The sequence below is a fragment of the Actinia tenebrosa genome, unplaced genomic scaffold (genome assembly GCF_029948245.1).
Source record: "Actinia tenebrosa isolate PJP-AT-01 unplaced genomic scaffold, QUT_ActTen_1.0 PGA_scaffold0__85_contigs__length_37466705, whole genome shotgun sequence".
Lineage (NCBI taxonomy): Eukaryota > Metazoa > Cnidaria > Anthozoa > Actiniaria > Actiniidae > Actinia > Actinia tenebrosa.
In genome coordinates, this window is record NW_028292569.1 from 14,062,122 (window position 1) to 14,075,508 (window position 13,387).

General features: G+C 36.7%; 1 protein-coding gene and 1 non-coding gene across 2 annotated transcripts; one reads left to right on the forward strand and one right to left on the reverse strand.

Moving 5' to 3' along the window:
* Nucleotides 1-1,970: 1,970 nt before the first annotated feature.
* LOC116303498 (PCI domain-containing protein 2) lies at nucleotides 1,971-12,278 on the forward strand. Its single transcript, XM_031713053.2, has 19 exons — nucleotides 1,971-2,023; nucleotides 2,096-2,137; nucleotides 2,273-2,320; nucleotides 2,418-2,491; nucleotides 3,362-3,427; nucleotides 3,741-3,782; nucleotides 3,924-3,978; nucleotides 5,045-5,148; nucleotides 5,314-5,389; nucleotides 6,351-6,445; nucleotides 7,089-7,135; nucleotides 7,397-7,457; nucleotides 7,698-7,737; nucleotides 8,301-8,374; nucleotides 8,851-8,896; nucleotides 9,335-9,414; nucleotides 9,508-9,574; nucleotides 9,661-9,717; nucleotides 11,085-12,278. Exons 1-19 carry the CDS (start codon nucleotides 1,988-1,990, stop codon nucleotides 11,172-11,174), a joined length of 1,200 nt encoding a protein of 399 aa, XP_031568913.2. The 5' UTR covers nucleotides 1,971-1,987; the 3' UTR covers nucleotides 11,175-12,278.
* Nucleotides 5,638-5,709, reverse strand: Trnas-gga (transfer RNA serine (anticodon GGA)). The gene has a single exon. It is a non-coding gene; the product is annotated as a tRNA-Ser (tRNA).
* Nucleotides 12,279-13,387: the final 1,109 nt, after the last annotated feature.

The window sequence follows — 13,387 nt, forward strand, 5'->3', positions numbered from 1 at the left end:
AGGTACTACACGTACTACAGGTACTACACCTACTACACCTACTACACCTACTAAACGTACTACACCTACTACACGTACTACAGGTACTACAGGTGCTACATCTACTACAGGTACTACAGGTACTACAGGTACTACAGGTACTACACGTACTACACGTACTACAGGTACTACACGTACTACAGGTACTACAGGTACTACAGGTACTACAAGTACTACAGGTACTACAAGTACTACAGGTACTACACCTACTACAGGTACTACACCTACTACAGGTACTACACGTACTACACGTACTACAGGTACTACAGGTACTACATCTACTACAGGTACTACAGGTACTACACCTACTACAGGTACTACACGCACTACAGGTACTACAGATACTACACGTACTACACCTACTACACGTACTACACGTACTACGCGTACTACACGTACTACGCGTACTACACGTACTACAGGTACTACAGGTACTACAGGTACTACAGGTACTACAGGTACTACACCTACTACAGGTACTACAGGTACTACAGGTACTACAGGTACTACAGGTACTACACCTACTACACCTACTACAGGTACTACAGGTACTACAGGTACTACAGGTACTACAGCTACTACAGCTACTACACCTACTACACGTACTACACGTACTACAGGTACTACAGGTACTACAGATACTACACGTACTACACGTACTACAGGTACTACAGGTACTACACCTACTACACGTACTACACGTACTACAGGTACTACGCCTACAACACGTACTACACGTACTACACGTACTACAGGTACTACAGCTACTACAGCTACTACACGTACTACAGGTACTACAGGTACTACACCTACTACAGGTACTACAGGTTCTACAGGTACTGCGCCTACTACATGTACTACAGGTACTACACGTACTACGCGTACTACAGGTACTACAGGTGCTACATCTACTACAGGTACTACAGGTACTACACGTACTACACGTACTACACGTACTACACGTACTACACGTACTACACGTACTACACGTACTACACGTACTACAGGTACTACAGGTACTACACCTACTACACGTACTACACGTACTACACGTACTACAGGTACTACAGGTACTATAGGTACTACACGTACTACAGGTACTACAGGTACTACATCTACTACAGGTACTACACGTACTACAGGTACTACAGGTACTACACCTACTACACCTACTACAGGTACTACACGTACTACGCGTACTACACGTACTACACGTACTACAGGTACTACAGGTACTACACGTACTACACCTACTACACCTACTACAGGTACTACAGGTACTACAGGTACTACAGGTACTACAGGTACTACAGGTACTACAGGTACTACAGGTACTACAGGTACTACAGGTACTACACGTACTACACGTACTACACGTACTACAGGTACTACAGGTACTACACGTATTACAGGTACTACAGGTACTACAGGTACTACACCTACTACACCTACTACAGGTACTACACGTACTACACGTACTACACGTACTACACGTACTACAGGTACTACAGGTACTACAGGTACTACAGGTACTACACGTACTACACGTACTACACGTACTACACGTACTACACGTACTACACCTACTACACCTACTACACGTACTACAGGTACTACAGGTACTACAGGTACTACAGATACTACAGGTACTACAGGTACTACAGGTACTACAGGTACTACAGGTACTACAGGTACTACAGGTACTACAGGTACTACAGGTACTACACGCACTACACGTACTACACGTACAACATTGTAACTTTTAGATATTCTGAAGCATCATTAAGGATCTCTTTTCACAAAATAGGACAATTATAGTACGCAAATTTTCGATATTTCTCATTTTTCTTTTTAATTCATCCTACATTTTCCCCCCCCATTTGATTTTCACTTTTGAGACCAGCGGCCAATGTTTGGCTCATGCGCAGTATTCCGTCTAGGATTCAAAATGGCGCACTTTACACCGAATCAGTACTTTCAACAGGTCTTCATTTTTCGTTCTCTCTGATCTTCTTTACAAAAGCTTTGATTTTAATTTATTGTTATTGTTTTTAAGGTTGAGGGTGCGTTGAGTGAAAAAGATGGTGAAGCAGCAGCGGTAAGATACGTTTTTGTTTTCACAAAGTGTGTGAAGTTTTTCATTCTGTCAAACTCAATTTTTCTTCTTTTATCGCTCTAACATACCACGTAAACATCTCACGAGATTAAACCTGTCTTGTTCTTAAATAACCAGGACCTCCTTTCGTTCAAGCATGCTCATATTGCCAGTCCAAGGCTGCAGGTAAAGTATTTGTGGTGTTTTTTAAGAACAATTACACAGGGATCCCAAGAATAGTACTAGTAATATCATAACTCATTCTTGTGTTTGTATGAATCAGATTCCAAATGCTCAGTCTCAGTGTGAAAGATGGTTTGAACAGCCATATGATGAGCTGGTAGCTTGTCATCTTAGGTATGTTTATTGTTAATATCTTCACTTTTTTATCTTTTGATTCATTCTATCAATCCCATTCTTCCTATAATCTCATATATCCATCCAGTCCATATTATCCATCGATGCACCCATTCATCTACTTTCCATCTATCTACCTGACCTTTCAATGACAGCAACGTTCAATATAGCACCAACTCTGTAAGCTTTACTAGCATCAGTCAAATAGCCCGGGGGGAGGGGGGGGGGGTACTACCACCCCAACTTGGGTAGGGTTGTGCCGCCAGGACCTCAAAACCCTGACCCTATCCCAGACCTAAAAATTTGATTTTACGTACCCTACCCCAGACTAAAACTAAGAATTGTACACCCTATCCCAGACTAAAAGACGGAAGAGACAGTTTTTCAACAGATTGCAATCAATATTTACTAACGTTTTTATTGTTTTTGAAAGAAAGCGTAGCCTATACGCCAGACAAAAATGACCAAATCGTTAACCCTATCCCAGACTAAATTGATACCCTATCCCAGACAAAATGTCAAAAAATGATACCCTACCCCAGACCCAAAAGCCGAAAAACCATACCCTATAGGGCAGCACATACCCGTATAGCAAATATAGGGGAGTACCCCCCCCCCCCCCCCCCGGGTCAAATAGTCAAAATATAAAAGGTACTGACTGATTATTTTTAATTGACAGAAGCAAAAAAAACTATTTCAGTGTGTAGCTTAAAGCATGCAGCTTCGTGTAATGTTGAAAACTTCTATAATCTGTCTATATTTGTCTATTCCATCTAACTTCTCCTTTCATCTCATTTATTCATTCTCTCACCATTGTTCTTCATTTCTTGTCTCACTTTATTTTAATATGTTTTTATCTATATTTGCTAGGGCTGTGTGGGCCATAGCTAATAGTGATTATATTGAAGCATATGCATCTCAAGCTGGAGTGGTACAGTATCCTTGGAATACAATCAATTATTAATTTTAATCTGTGAGTTAGCTGTGCCCTGGGTTATGCCTGAGTGCATGCTAGACTCTCACTAATAATGTTTGATTCCTGGTCTTGGTGTCATATGTTAGTAGAGTTTCTCGTTGGGTCTCTCTTGTGCTCCAAGGTTTTCTGGTTTTCCTTCATCTTCAAAAATCAACTTCTAGATTCCGATTAAAGTTCAGTGAACCACTGTAAAATTATTGTCATCACTATCAACATCATCATCATCATTATTATTCAAACATATTAGTAGTGAGTTCCTTGACAGCTTGTCAGGGCTTTTATTCGTGCATTTCAAACACAAAAAGATGAAAACTGGTGAGTGTACAACAAAGAATAATTAGTAACTAATGTGTGCATAATTTGATTAAATTTGCAGCCTTTTTGATTGAATGCTATCATAATATCATACTATAATATTGCTCAAAATAATTTGTATGAATGATTTTTTATTCCTAGGTCATTACCTTTAATGAATGCAGTTACGCTAGACCTTCGCCAGTTTGCCTCCAAGGTAACAAAAAAGCAATGATGATATTTCTACACTTGTTTTAAATATACATGCAGAGGATGAGCATAGTAGCAGAGTAGTTTTTATACATGCTGAAAAGGTTTCATCAATACAGCCAACATCAATCAAAATGTTGCCATGGTATTTTTAGGAAACACAAGGTTTTCAAAGGCATGTGCCTTCTAGATGTCAAGAAATGCCATGAGAAATGCTACCCCAATCATACTTTGTTAGTAGCAAATTGATTGATACGTTTCATTGGGTTATTTTAGAGCTTAAAAGCCTGTCAACAGGCAATGTGCTGCCCAATAGACCTCTTTAGGTTTGTTGTGCACATGTCAGACTATGTGATGCCACTCTTGGGAGTTGATTCTTTCATATGTAAGTATTTTAACATATTAGTCCTTAAAGAACAATTCTCAGGGGAATGTCACATGATCTGGAATGGGCAATTTGCATACGAAGCTTAAGTGGCCTATTATACTTGTCTGACCAGACGACTCCGTAAATTTTGTACTAATTAACTTGTTCCATTTAGATCAGTTTGCTGAGCAGAGATGCCATCATGAGCAGTCTTTATTTTTAGCTTTGTACTTTCTACTATCCCACTCCCAATATTATCCAATATTATAAAATAGTTGTTATAAATCTCACGTTCTGATTGGTTGTGAGCTCGTGCTTTATGAGAGCACACAGCATGCGCTTGCACTTTCAGTTGCATCATTCTTATCTAAAATAATGGTTATTGTAATTTGTATTTTATAAAAGAAATAAAAAACTTGCTTGCTGTGCTGTGTGCAGTTATAAAACACTTGGGGATTGGCAGAACACTTGAGAAGTGTTGAGAAGCACTCCGCTACGTGTCATGCTTCTCCTGACACTTCTCTCATGTTCTGCCAATCCCCGCATGCTTTATAACTGCACACAGCATGTGCGCGCATGTTTTCTATTTCGTGAATAATATTAATATAATATTATTATCCAACAATAACTGACCACAGAATAAGCCAACACATGCACTTAGCCAGTCTAGTCATTCTGGCTTATTTACTATGACTTTTTATATCAGGCAGATAAACAGTTGACTAGCAGTGGTCGCGGTAACCCTGGCGACACCCTGGAGAAGTCTGCAGAAGCTATTATGGGATGCTTCAGAGTTTGTGCTAGTGACAGGTAAAACTGAAAAATTAGTTTTTGGGGTTGGTATTTTTAATTCAAAAAAAGCTGAAAATGCAATAATGGTTCAATAATGATAAAGATAAAGAAGAAAATGATAAGACCAGTAGAGGAGTAGAATTGTTATAAACTATTTATACTGTTTATATTTCTCTTGCATAGCCGGTCATCTCTTGATGTGTCAAAGAAGTGGGGAATGTTGGCTCTTGTTATTCAGCTTTTTAAGATCTACTTTAAGGTAAATTAAATGTTTCAGCTAACTAAATGGGATTCCTGTGGAAATGATTACACAGGCAGCCCAACTCAGTATAAATACTCCTAGACAGTAGTTCCCTGTAATCAATGAATGGTGAATAATTTTACTAGACAGAGGAAGTAGGTTGAGAAAGAAAAAGATTTGAATTATCTGTATTAATGTTATAGTAGTAATAAATTATACGTTTGGTGTGTGTAATGAAATAGAGAGAATAAGAGAAAAATATCAAATGCCCTTGGTGAGAATCGAACCCACGTCTTAGGTATTCCAGTCCGATGTGTTAACCACTACACTACAAGGACCAACCACACTGGTAACGCAGCCGGAATATAAAATGTAGGGTACTTGTGAGGATCCCAGAGTGATATTTTTTCTCTATAGGTAAGTTGAACACTGTACATATGTATGCAAAGGATAGACATAGCATAGTAGTAATAAATTATACGTTTGATGTGTGTAATGAAATAGAGAGAATAAGAGAAAAATATCAAATGCCCTTGGCAGGAATCGAACCCACGTGTTCGGTATTCTAGTCCGATATGTTAACCACTACACTACAAGGACCAACCACGTTGGTAAGGCAGCCGGATATGAAATTTTTATGATCTATTTACTACCACTACCAGAATCCTGTGCATGCCTTTTGTAATTTAATGGCAACATGCAAATTTACTATTACTACGGATCTCACCGAACTGTGGCGACACATCAAAAATTTGTCTCGCTACCACACCCTAATTCGTCTACTGACACGCCTACTTTTGTCACTGTCTCGGATCTAGCACATTGCCAGTAAGGTATTCACTGTAATACATGTAACAAAAGTAGGCGTGTCAGTAGATGAATTAGGGTGTGGTAGCGAGACAAATTTTTGGCGTGTCGCCACAGTTCGGTGAGGTCCGTAGTATGACATTTGTTACAATCATATATATACTTTTTTTAGATTAACAAGCTACACCTGTGTAGACCATTAATAAGAGCCATTGAAAGTGCTCCCATCAAAGAACAGTTCAAGATTGGACACCTTGTTGCCTACAGGTAACTTTGCTAACTAATCTAACGACAGAGGCCTTTGTCCTTTAACAGTTTAGCATCTAATACAGGGCTCAAACTAACAGCTCTTGAATGGTCAGACATGATGTCCAGTCATATTGGACTGATTGACATGTAAGAGACCAGTCGATGTGACCAGTCAATGTGACCAGTCAAAAAGGAATGCCAACTTTGGCTGGACATTGTCTGTTCACTGGTTATTATTTGTATCTTTGAATTCAGGTATTGAACTAAAGTCACAGTGTAGAGACTCAAATAGAGTATAGTAATGCTATTTATACCATCCATGCTTCCAGATAAGGCTGCGTTCATAATGTATAGTAGGGGGGGGCAGGTGAAATTTAGGGGGGTTGGGAAAATTTTTACCAGTAAAATAGGGGGTTTGAAATTTTTTTAGAGGAATGGGGGGGATGCAAAATTTTTAGAAGAAGCTACGAGAGATTGCCGGGGGGGATAGTTATTTTTTGGGGGACTTCAAGGGGGGGTCTTAAGATTTTTTTTGTCATTTAAAGATTTCACCTGGCCCCCCCCGCCATACATTATGAACGCAGCCTAAATTTATAACAAATGCAAAATGTTATATGTTTCTACTGACAGAATAATTTTTTTTCTTACTCCTATGTAAAAGATTCTTTGTAGGAAGAAAGTACATGTTTGATGGTGACTATAAAGGAGGTAGGTGTATGGTATTAAACGTAGGCACAAGTCATAGAGTTGTCTTCCAAAGAGCACATAAGGTTTTAAGTATAGCGTAGCAGTAGTATACTTACTCACGTACCTCTTGCCTCTGGAGGCTTGGAATCAATACCTGCACTTACCAGTGTTTTGTTCTAATCCAAAAAGATGAGCTAAAATGGGATGAAACTTTGAAGGTCTTTCATGGTGCTAAATCTTATCTCAACTGTAAACTAATTCAAATATTTGGTTTGTGTACAGCTGATGAGTATTTAACTTATGCCTTTGAGCACTGCCATAAAAGATCTCCTAAAAACAAAAGGTAAAATATGAAAGTTTTTTTGTTCAATCTTGTGGGAATTTTTACTTCTCCCATCACCTAACTGTACACTCTTTCCTCTCAATCCACATCATTGTTTTCTATTTCTCTTCAATTTCCCTTTCTTTTATTTCAACTTTATTCACTCCCTCTGACTTTATTTCCCTTCCATTCTCATCCTGTTTCTTTTTTTTTATATATGCTATCAAATCATTGCTAATAAAATTAAATATTCTTCACCAGGGCTGCTTTAATATACCTCATACCAGTTAAGATGCTTTTAGTAAGTTGAGAATCTTTTTCCTAATACTGTTATTACTGTTATACTGGCATTTCTTGCACTGAAATTCCAATTGGAATTTAGAAGTTGATTTTTACCGAGGGAGGAAAACTGGAGAACCCAGAGAAAAAGACCAGAGAAAAACCCTTAAAGCACAGGAAAGAACGAACAACAAACAACAATATAGCACAGAGCGCAGTGGGACTCAAAATCAGATGGCATTGGTGAGAGGCGAGCACTCTCACTGCTATGCTACCCATGCTTCCCTGGTTATATCAACTAAAATTATAATTACCAACTGAATTCACATGTAGTTTTCCAACTTTTGAATAAACCAAGTAGTTTGTGGGAGAACAGCACTCAGGCCAAACTACCCTGCGAGCAGAGGTTTTTTTCTGACCCTCCTTGGAGCTGGGTCAGAAAAAACCCTCTGCTCACAGGGTAAGGCCAAACAAAAAAATTAGTGTGTTTCCTGTTGCACAACCGGCTGTAATTTTCTTGCCGATTTATTAATAAACCAGTCACTAATTCATGAATCATACCACTATCTTTTTGTTCTTATCCAGGGATATATGCCAACGTTAGCTGTGTTAAATAAATATAAACTACCACAATTTACTGATGTTGTTAAGGCTGTAAAGTAAGTTAAATGATACTTATTGAAATTGTATGTTTAATATTTAAATCTTATTCACTGTCAACATTTTGAATTTTCTTTCCCAGTCCAGTAGGCTGGAGTTTTTTGTTGGTGTTTTTTTTTTCTCTAAATTTTGTTTTCTATATTTTGTTTGATTTAGGGTTAGGGTTTTAGGGTTTGGGTTTTAGGGTCCACACTATGCCGGATAAATTTGAATCCGAATTTTTATTTATTTGGTTCCACTTCGAAAATTCGTTTTTGGTGAAGAATTGTTCCGGATTCGCCCGGACTAGTGTGGACGGTAGGCCTAACCGAATAAATAAAAATTCGGATTCAAATTTATCTGGCATAGTGTGGCGGGGCCTTAGTTGGCCCTGAATTCACCCCCCATTATACAGTGTACCCTGTCTAATAAAGGTGTTATAAAGGTTTTCAATCTTATTTAATGTTGTTAAATGAGTTTTCTATTTGCATAACAGAACAGGAAATCTACTTCTGCTTAATCAAACCCTAGAAAAACAACAAGTAAGAATAGTTTTATTACAACTTTTAAAAATTTCACTTTGTTTTTGTTTTTTAATCAAAAACATTGAAAATGCAATTTGAAATGTTTGCTATTTTCCATTGATATGCTCTGAGGCACATGCACAATACTAACTCTGCCCCCAGCTGAGATGTTCGACCTTCACATTCAAATTAAATAACATTAGCAATGCTATAGGAGGGCAATAACAATGATGAGGGCACCTTAAAGATGATTATGATCATGTGGGTTCATCAGAAATAAAACCAGTCAAACCATTCCCTTTGTGAACTTTTTTCTTTACAAAATTCAACGTTTTTATTTTCCTATAATGATATTTCAATATGGTGTCATATGGTGCTCTAAAGATGGCCATGATGTGGGTTTGTCAGGAATGAAAGAAATTAAACTGTTACCTTTGTACAATTTTATATTTTTAGGCATTTTTTATTCAGTGTGGGATTTACCTAATATTAGAAAAACTCAAGATCATCACCTACAGGAATTTGTTCAAAAAAGTGTAAGTTTAAGAGCTAGTGTAATGGGAAGTGTAATTTATACTTTTAGTTTTTCATGTGTTGCTCATTTTTGCATATTTATCATTCTTGTCTAGATCTCTTTTGATGAAAACTCACCAGTTACCATTAGATGCTTTTGTCATGGCACTCAAGACCATGCAAGTAAGTCTGCTCTAACTGAGCATTTCCCTTGAGTATTTTCTTTTGTACTTATGCTTATCTTTGGTTTTTCTTCTCATTTTTTGCAGGTTGAGGATATGGATGTTGTAGAGGTCCAGTGTATTATTGCTAATCTAATCTATATGGTAAGCATTACTGCCCCATCCTTCAACTCCCATAAAAAAAATGTACAGTACAATAATGTACCCCTGAAGCAATTTGATTGGACAATTAAAATCAGAGCTTACTTCTCACCAAGGAGACCCGGGTTCGATTCCCGTACTCATCGTCATATGTGAGTAAAGTTGCTTGATGTTGGCTTCTCTCCTGTACTTCGAGGGTTTTTCAGCAAAAATCAACTTGCATTCAAAAATCAACTTCCAATTTTGGAATTCAATGGATTAGGAATGCCACTGTTAAATCCAATTTTCTTTCTTTATTTTATTTATTTGCAAGATGTCTGTCAAATTAAACATAGTGAGATGGCTGTACATCTCACATGCTGATTGGCTCAGAATCATTTCAAATTCATGGTACTTAAATACATTTCTCACTCTTACAATTTTTTTGTCTATGTCACTTGGTGTGTATAAAAGTGACACATAAAACATATAGGTAAATTTTAATTAAAGCAACTTTGTTTCAAGACTGATGACAGTTGACAGTCACAGCAGATGAACTTGTAACCCACTGAGTTTGTTAATGAGAAGAGACTGTCATTTTATGTGGTCATCCAAGCCACTGAAATGATCACCACCAATTATGCATATAATATATCTACACAACTAAGGAATGTTTGTTTTGGCATTGTTTCAAAATCTTTAAAAGGCAAAACCAAACATTCCATTTCTTTTAAATCAGCTGTTTTCTTATGCGTTTGACCTGTTTCAAAATTGCTACAAATAATTTTTTTCAATTTATATAAAAATTTAGCTAATTTTCTACATAAATACTTCGTCTAGCTGAAGTCCGACTAATCCATTGCAAAAATTTAGAACTTCCTTGTTTTATAAAATTTTTTCCAGTTTGAAACCAAGTTCAAACAATAGTCCCAAGTGAAGATTGATTTGCATTGATTTGTACATATTGAAACAACCTTGTTTTGTTGTCATAATTTAATTAATTCTAGAAAGGTCTATTTAACCTCAGTGTTTGATATCAAATTTTCCAGAGTATAATATTACTTTGGAATTTTTTTTTCTTTTGCTTTTTTGTTTTTTGTTTTTAATAATTATAATAAAAATTGCATGACCTCTAGCAATAGAGGCATAGAGGCTGATATAAATTTCCATTGGAGAGAAAAATATGAGGGATTGGAGAGCTTATTCTAGAACTTTCTTTGTGGGACTTCCTGGAGCATAGCTGTTGTATGTCTAACATCAGTTCCGTCTATAAACAGGGTAGAGCATTATAAACAACTCTTGTTTTTGAGATGAGGTGCTGCTTTGAATTTCTCTAGCTAAACTTATTCCTATTTTTGTTGATTTTGTTTTTGTTTGATCATGATTTTTAGGGCTACATCAAAGGCTACATATCCCATCAGCATCAGAAGCTTGTAGTCAGCAAACAGAATGCATTTCCAGTACTGACAACATTCCTGTAGTCTCCTCAAGTCCTTTCTTCAGATTTCATTCAACCCAGGATTACCCTTTATGTTTTGAACATCTGGAACATCAACAAGGGAATGAGGAGGCAATTATGGTATCAAACGCTTGTAGTCAGCAACATGATGCCTTTCCTGCTCTGACGGCATTCCAGTCCTATAGTCTCCCAATGTCCATTATTCCACACCTCAATTACACTGGTTTACCCCATACACCTGGAACATCTACAGAGGTTTTAATGGATAAAGTGTTCATATTACTAGAAACTAGCCTGCGTGCAGTCGAACTAACTAACTGGACTATACAAGAAAAAAATCTGGCTGCACACAGGCTACTAGAAACCTAACCCAAGAGAGTCTGCAATGTACTTTAAAAAAATCATCAAACGTCTAAAAATAATTAGAGAAGTCCTGATATTCAAGATATGAATCAAGGTTGAAATCCCACCCTCACACACCCAAGAAAACAATTTAAAATAAATCATTCAATTATGTATCTTTCTTAATAAAAGTTTTTTTTCTCAAACAAATAGGCAATTCTGTTAATTTTAAGGCATATTTATATTTTTATAGCTGTCAACATTTCAGTGTTAGAGTAAGCAGGCTTTCAGCTATTCGGGTGGGGCATTTTCCTATTGCTGAAAACAGTCTCAAAGTATATTAGCTCATTTTTAAAGGGCTTTTTAAATAAATCTGATTATTTTATTTACGCAGAGATTTCATGCTAAAAGTTTGTGGTCGTGAATTTTTCCATGATGAATTGATGCTTTAAATAGATGATGTCATTAGTAGCTTATTTAAGCATAATAAACAAACACTGAGGTATGTTGTAAGGATCTCAGGCTGTCAAATTTTGGACCTGAAGCTGTGTGACCTTAATCCTCAATACGTCCAATCTGTAACTCAGCCAAATCAATATAACATGCAGATATAAAGGTTAAAAAAGGACAATATCTAAGACACCCATCGTTAAGATCCAGCATTTACTATTGTATATGCGGTTTGTTTTGACTACAAGGATAGCCATTTGTATTTTTTCAAGCTTCAAACAAAGAGCATTTGTTGCTCACCTCGCCCCTAATAAAAAATATTCAAATAACGCGAGTTTTGCTGTAGATATGTATTTTTTCTGTCAGTAGTTGCCTTTGGCAGTTGCATATTAAACTTAAAATCTCCTAGACACTGACTGGCCTTGGGGTAAAATGCTATCAGCTGAAAGCGTTTCCGGCGTCCTCTTCATCACGAAAACCGCATTATTTTACCACTTATAATTTACATTTATAATCTTGCATGAAGCGACCTCAAGGCATAAAGCTGAATGAACTTCAAGTAGCGTTCTCAGTATATAATTTTTGAGTTTTATTTGTTTGTAAATATGTAGCAGGTCTGTCTTGTGGACCTGCAAAGTAAAGAAGAGACTATCAAAAACTATGATTAATTAAATTGGTTGCTACGATTTCAAAATCGATTGAAAATTAGTTTTATTGCAATGGTGGAAACTATCTTGACCCTATGGTTACCAAAGAAACTAAATAAACGATGAATATCATTGATTCGTATGCAATCATAAAATAATTCCAAAAAACGATCGAGAGCGAAGCTAGATTAGAAATTTTTGGGAGAAAAATTAGATAATGTATCGATTTACGATGTAAATAGCTAGTAAAGAAAATGCAAACATATTTAAAGTTTTTATATATCTTTATTTACTATAATTTTCACGTTGGAAAAAATATTTTTTTGTGTCTTACTAGCTGAGTACGTGCAAATTTAATTGTATACAACACGTTGTCAAGGAAACGTGGCAAGAAAAAAATTCAGACAAGAAAAGCCGGTTCATGTTGAAAATACCGGTCACAATGTCCTTTCGTGACGAGTTCTTTTTATAGATAGTTTTAATGTATTAATTTTAAGAAAATTTTCACTATCCGAGGAAAGGAAATCAAAATGACTTAATGTTTCAGCCATGGCTGCGAATTTTAAAGAGAATACGACCAAAATATTGATTAAAAACAAAAGATTATTAGGAATCCATTGCGGTGTTCAAATAAATCCCAATAGGATTACCCCCGAATGAACCAATCCCAAAGGGGCGTGGAATTTGTCTCATGATTTTGATTGACAGCCATTTATCCAATCAGATGTCGTAATTTGAATTCACACGTGCAAATTATGACGTTAGCAACGGTCCGTTTATTACAACATTCGAGCGC

What these genes read in the sequence shown, in the direction of transcription:
- LOC116303498 (XM_031713053.2), top strand. Translation starts at nt 1,988, where the DNA reads ATGGCGCACTTTACACCGAATCAGTACTTTCAACAG. An exon ending in TTGCCAGTCCAAGGCTGCAG is followed by an intron (nt 2,321 to 2,417) that starts GTAAAGTATTTG and finishes TGTATGAATCAG; the next exon opens with ATTCCAAATGCTCAGTCTCA. An exon ending in AGGAATTTGTTCAAAAAAGT is followed by an intron (nt 9,415 to 9,507) that starts GTAAGTTTAAGA and finishes ATTCTTGTCTAG; the next exon opens with ATCTCTTTTGATGAAAACTC.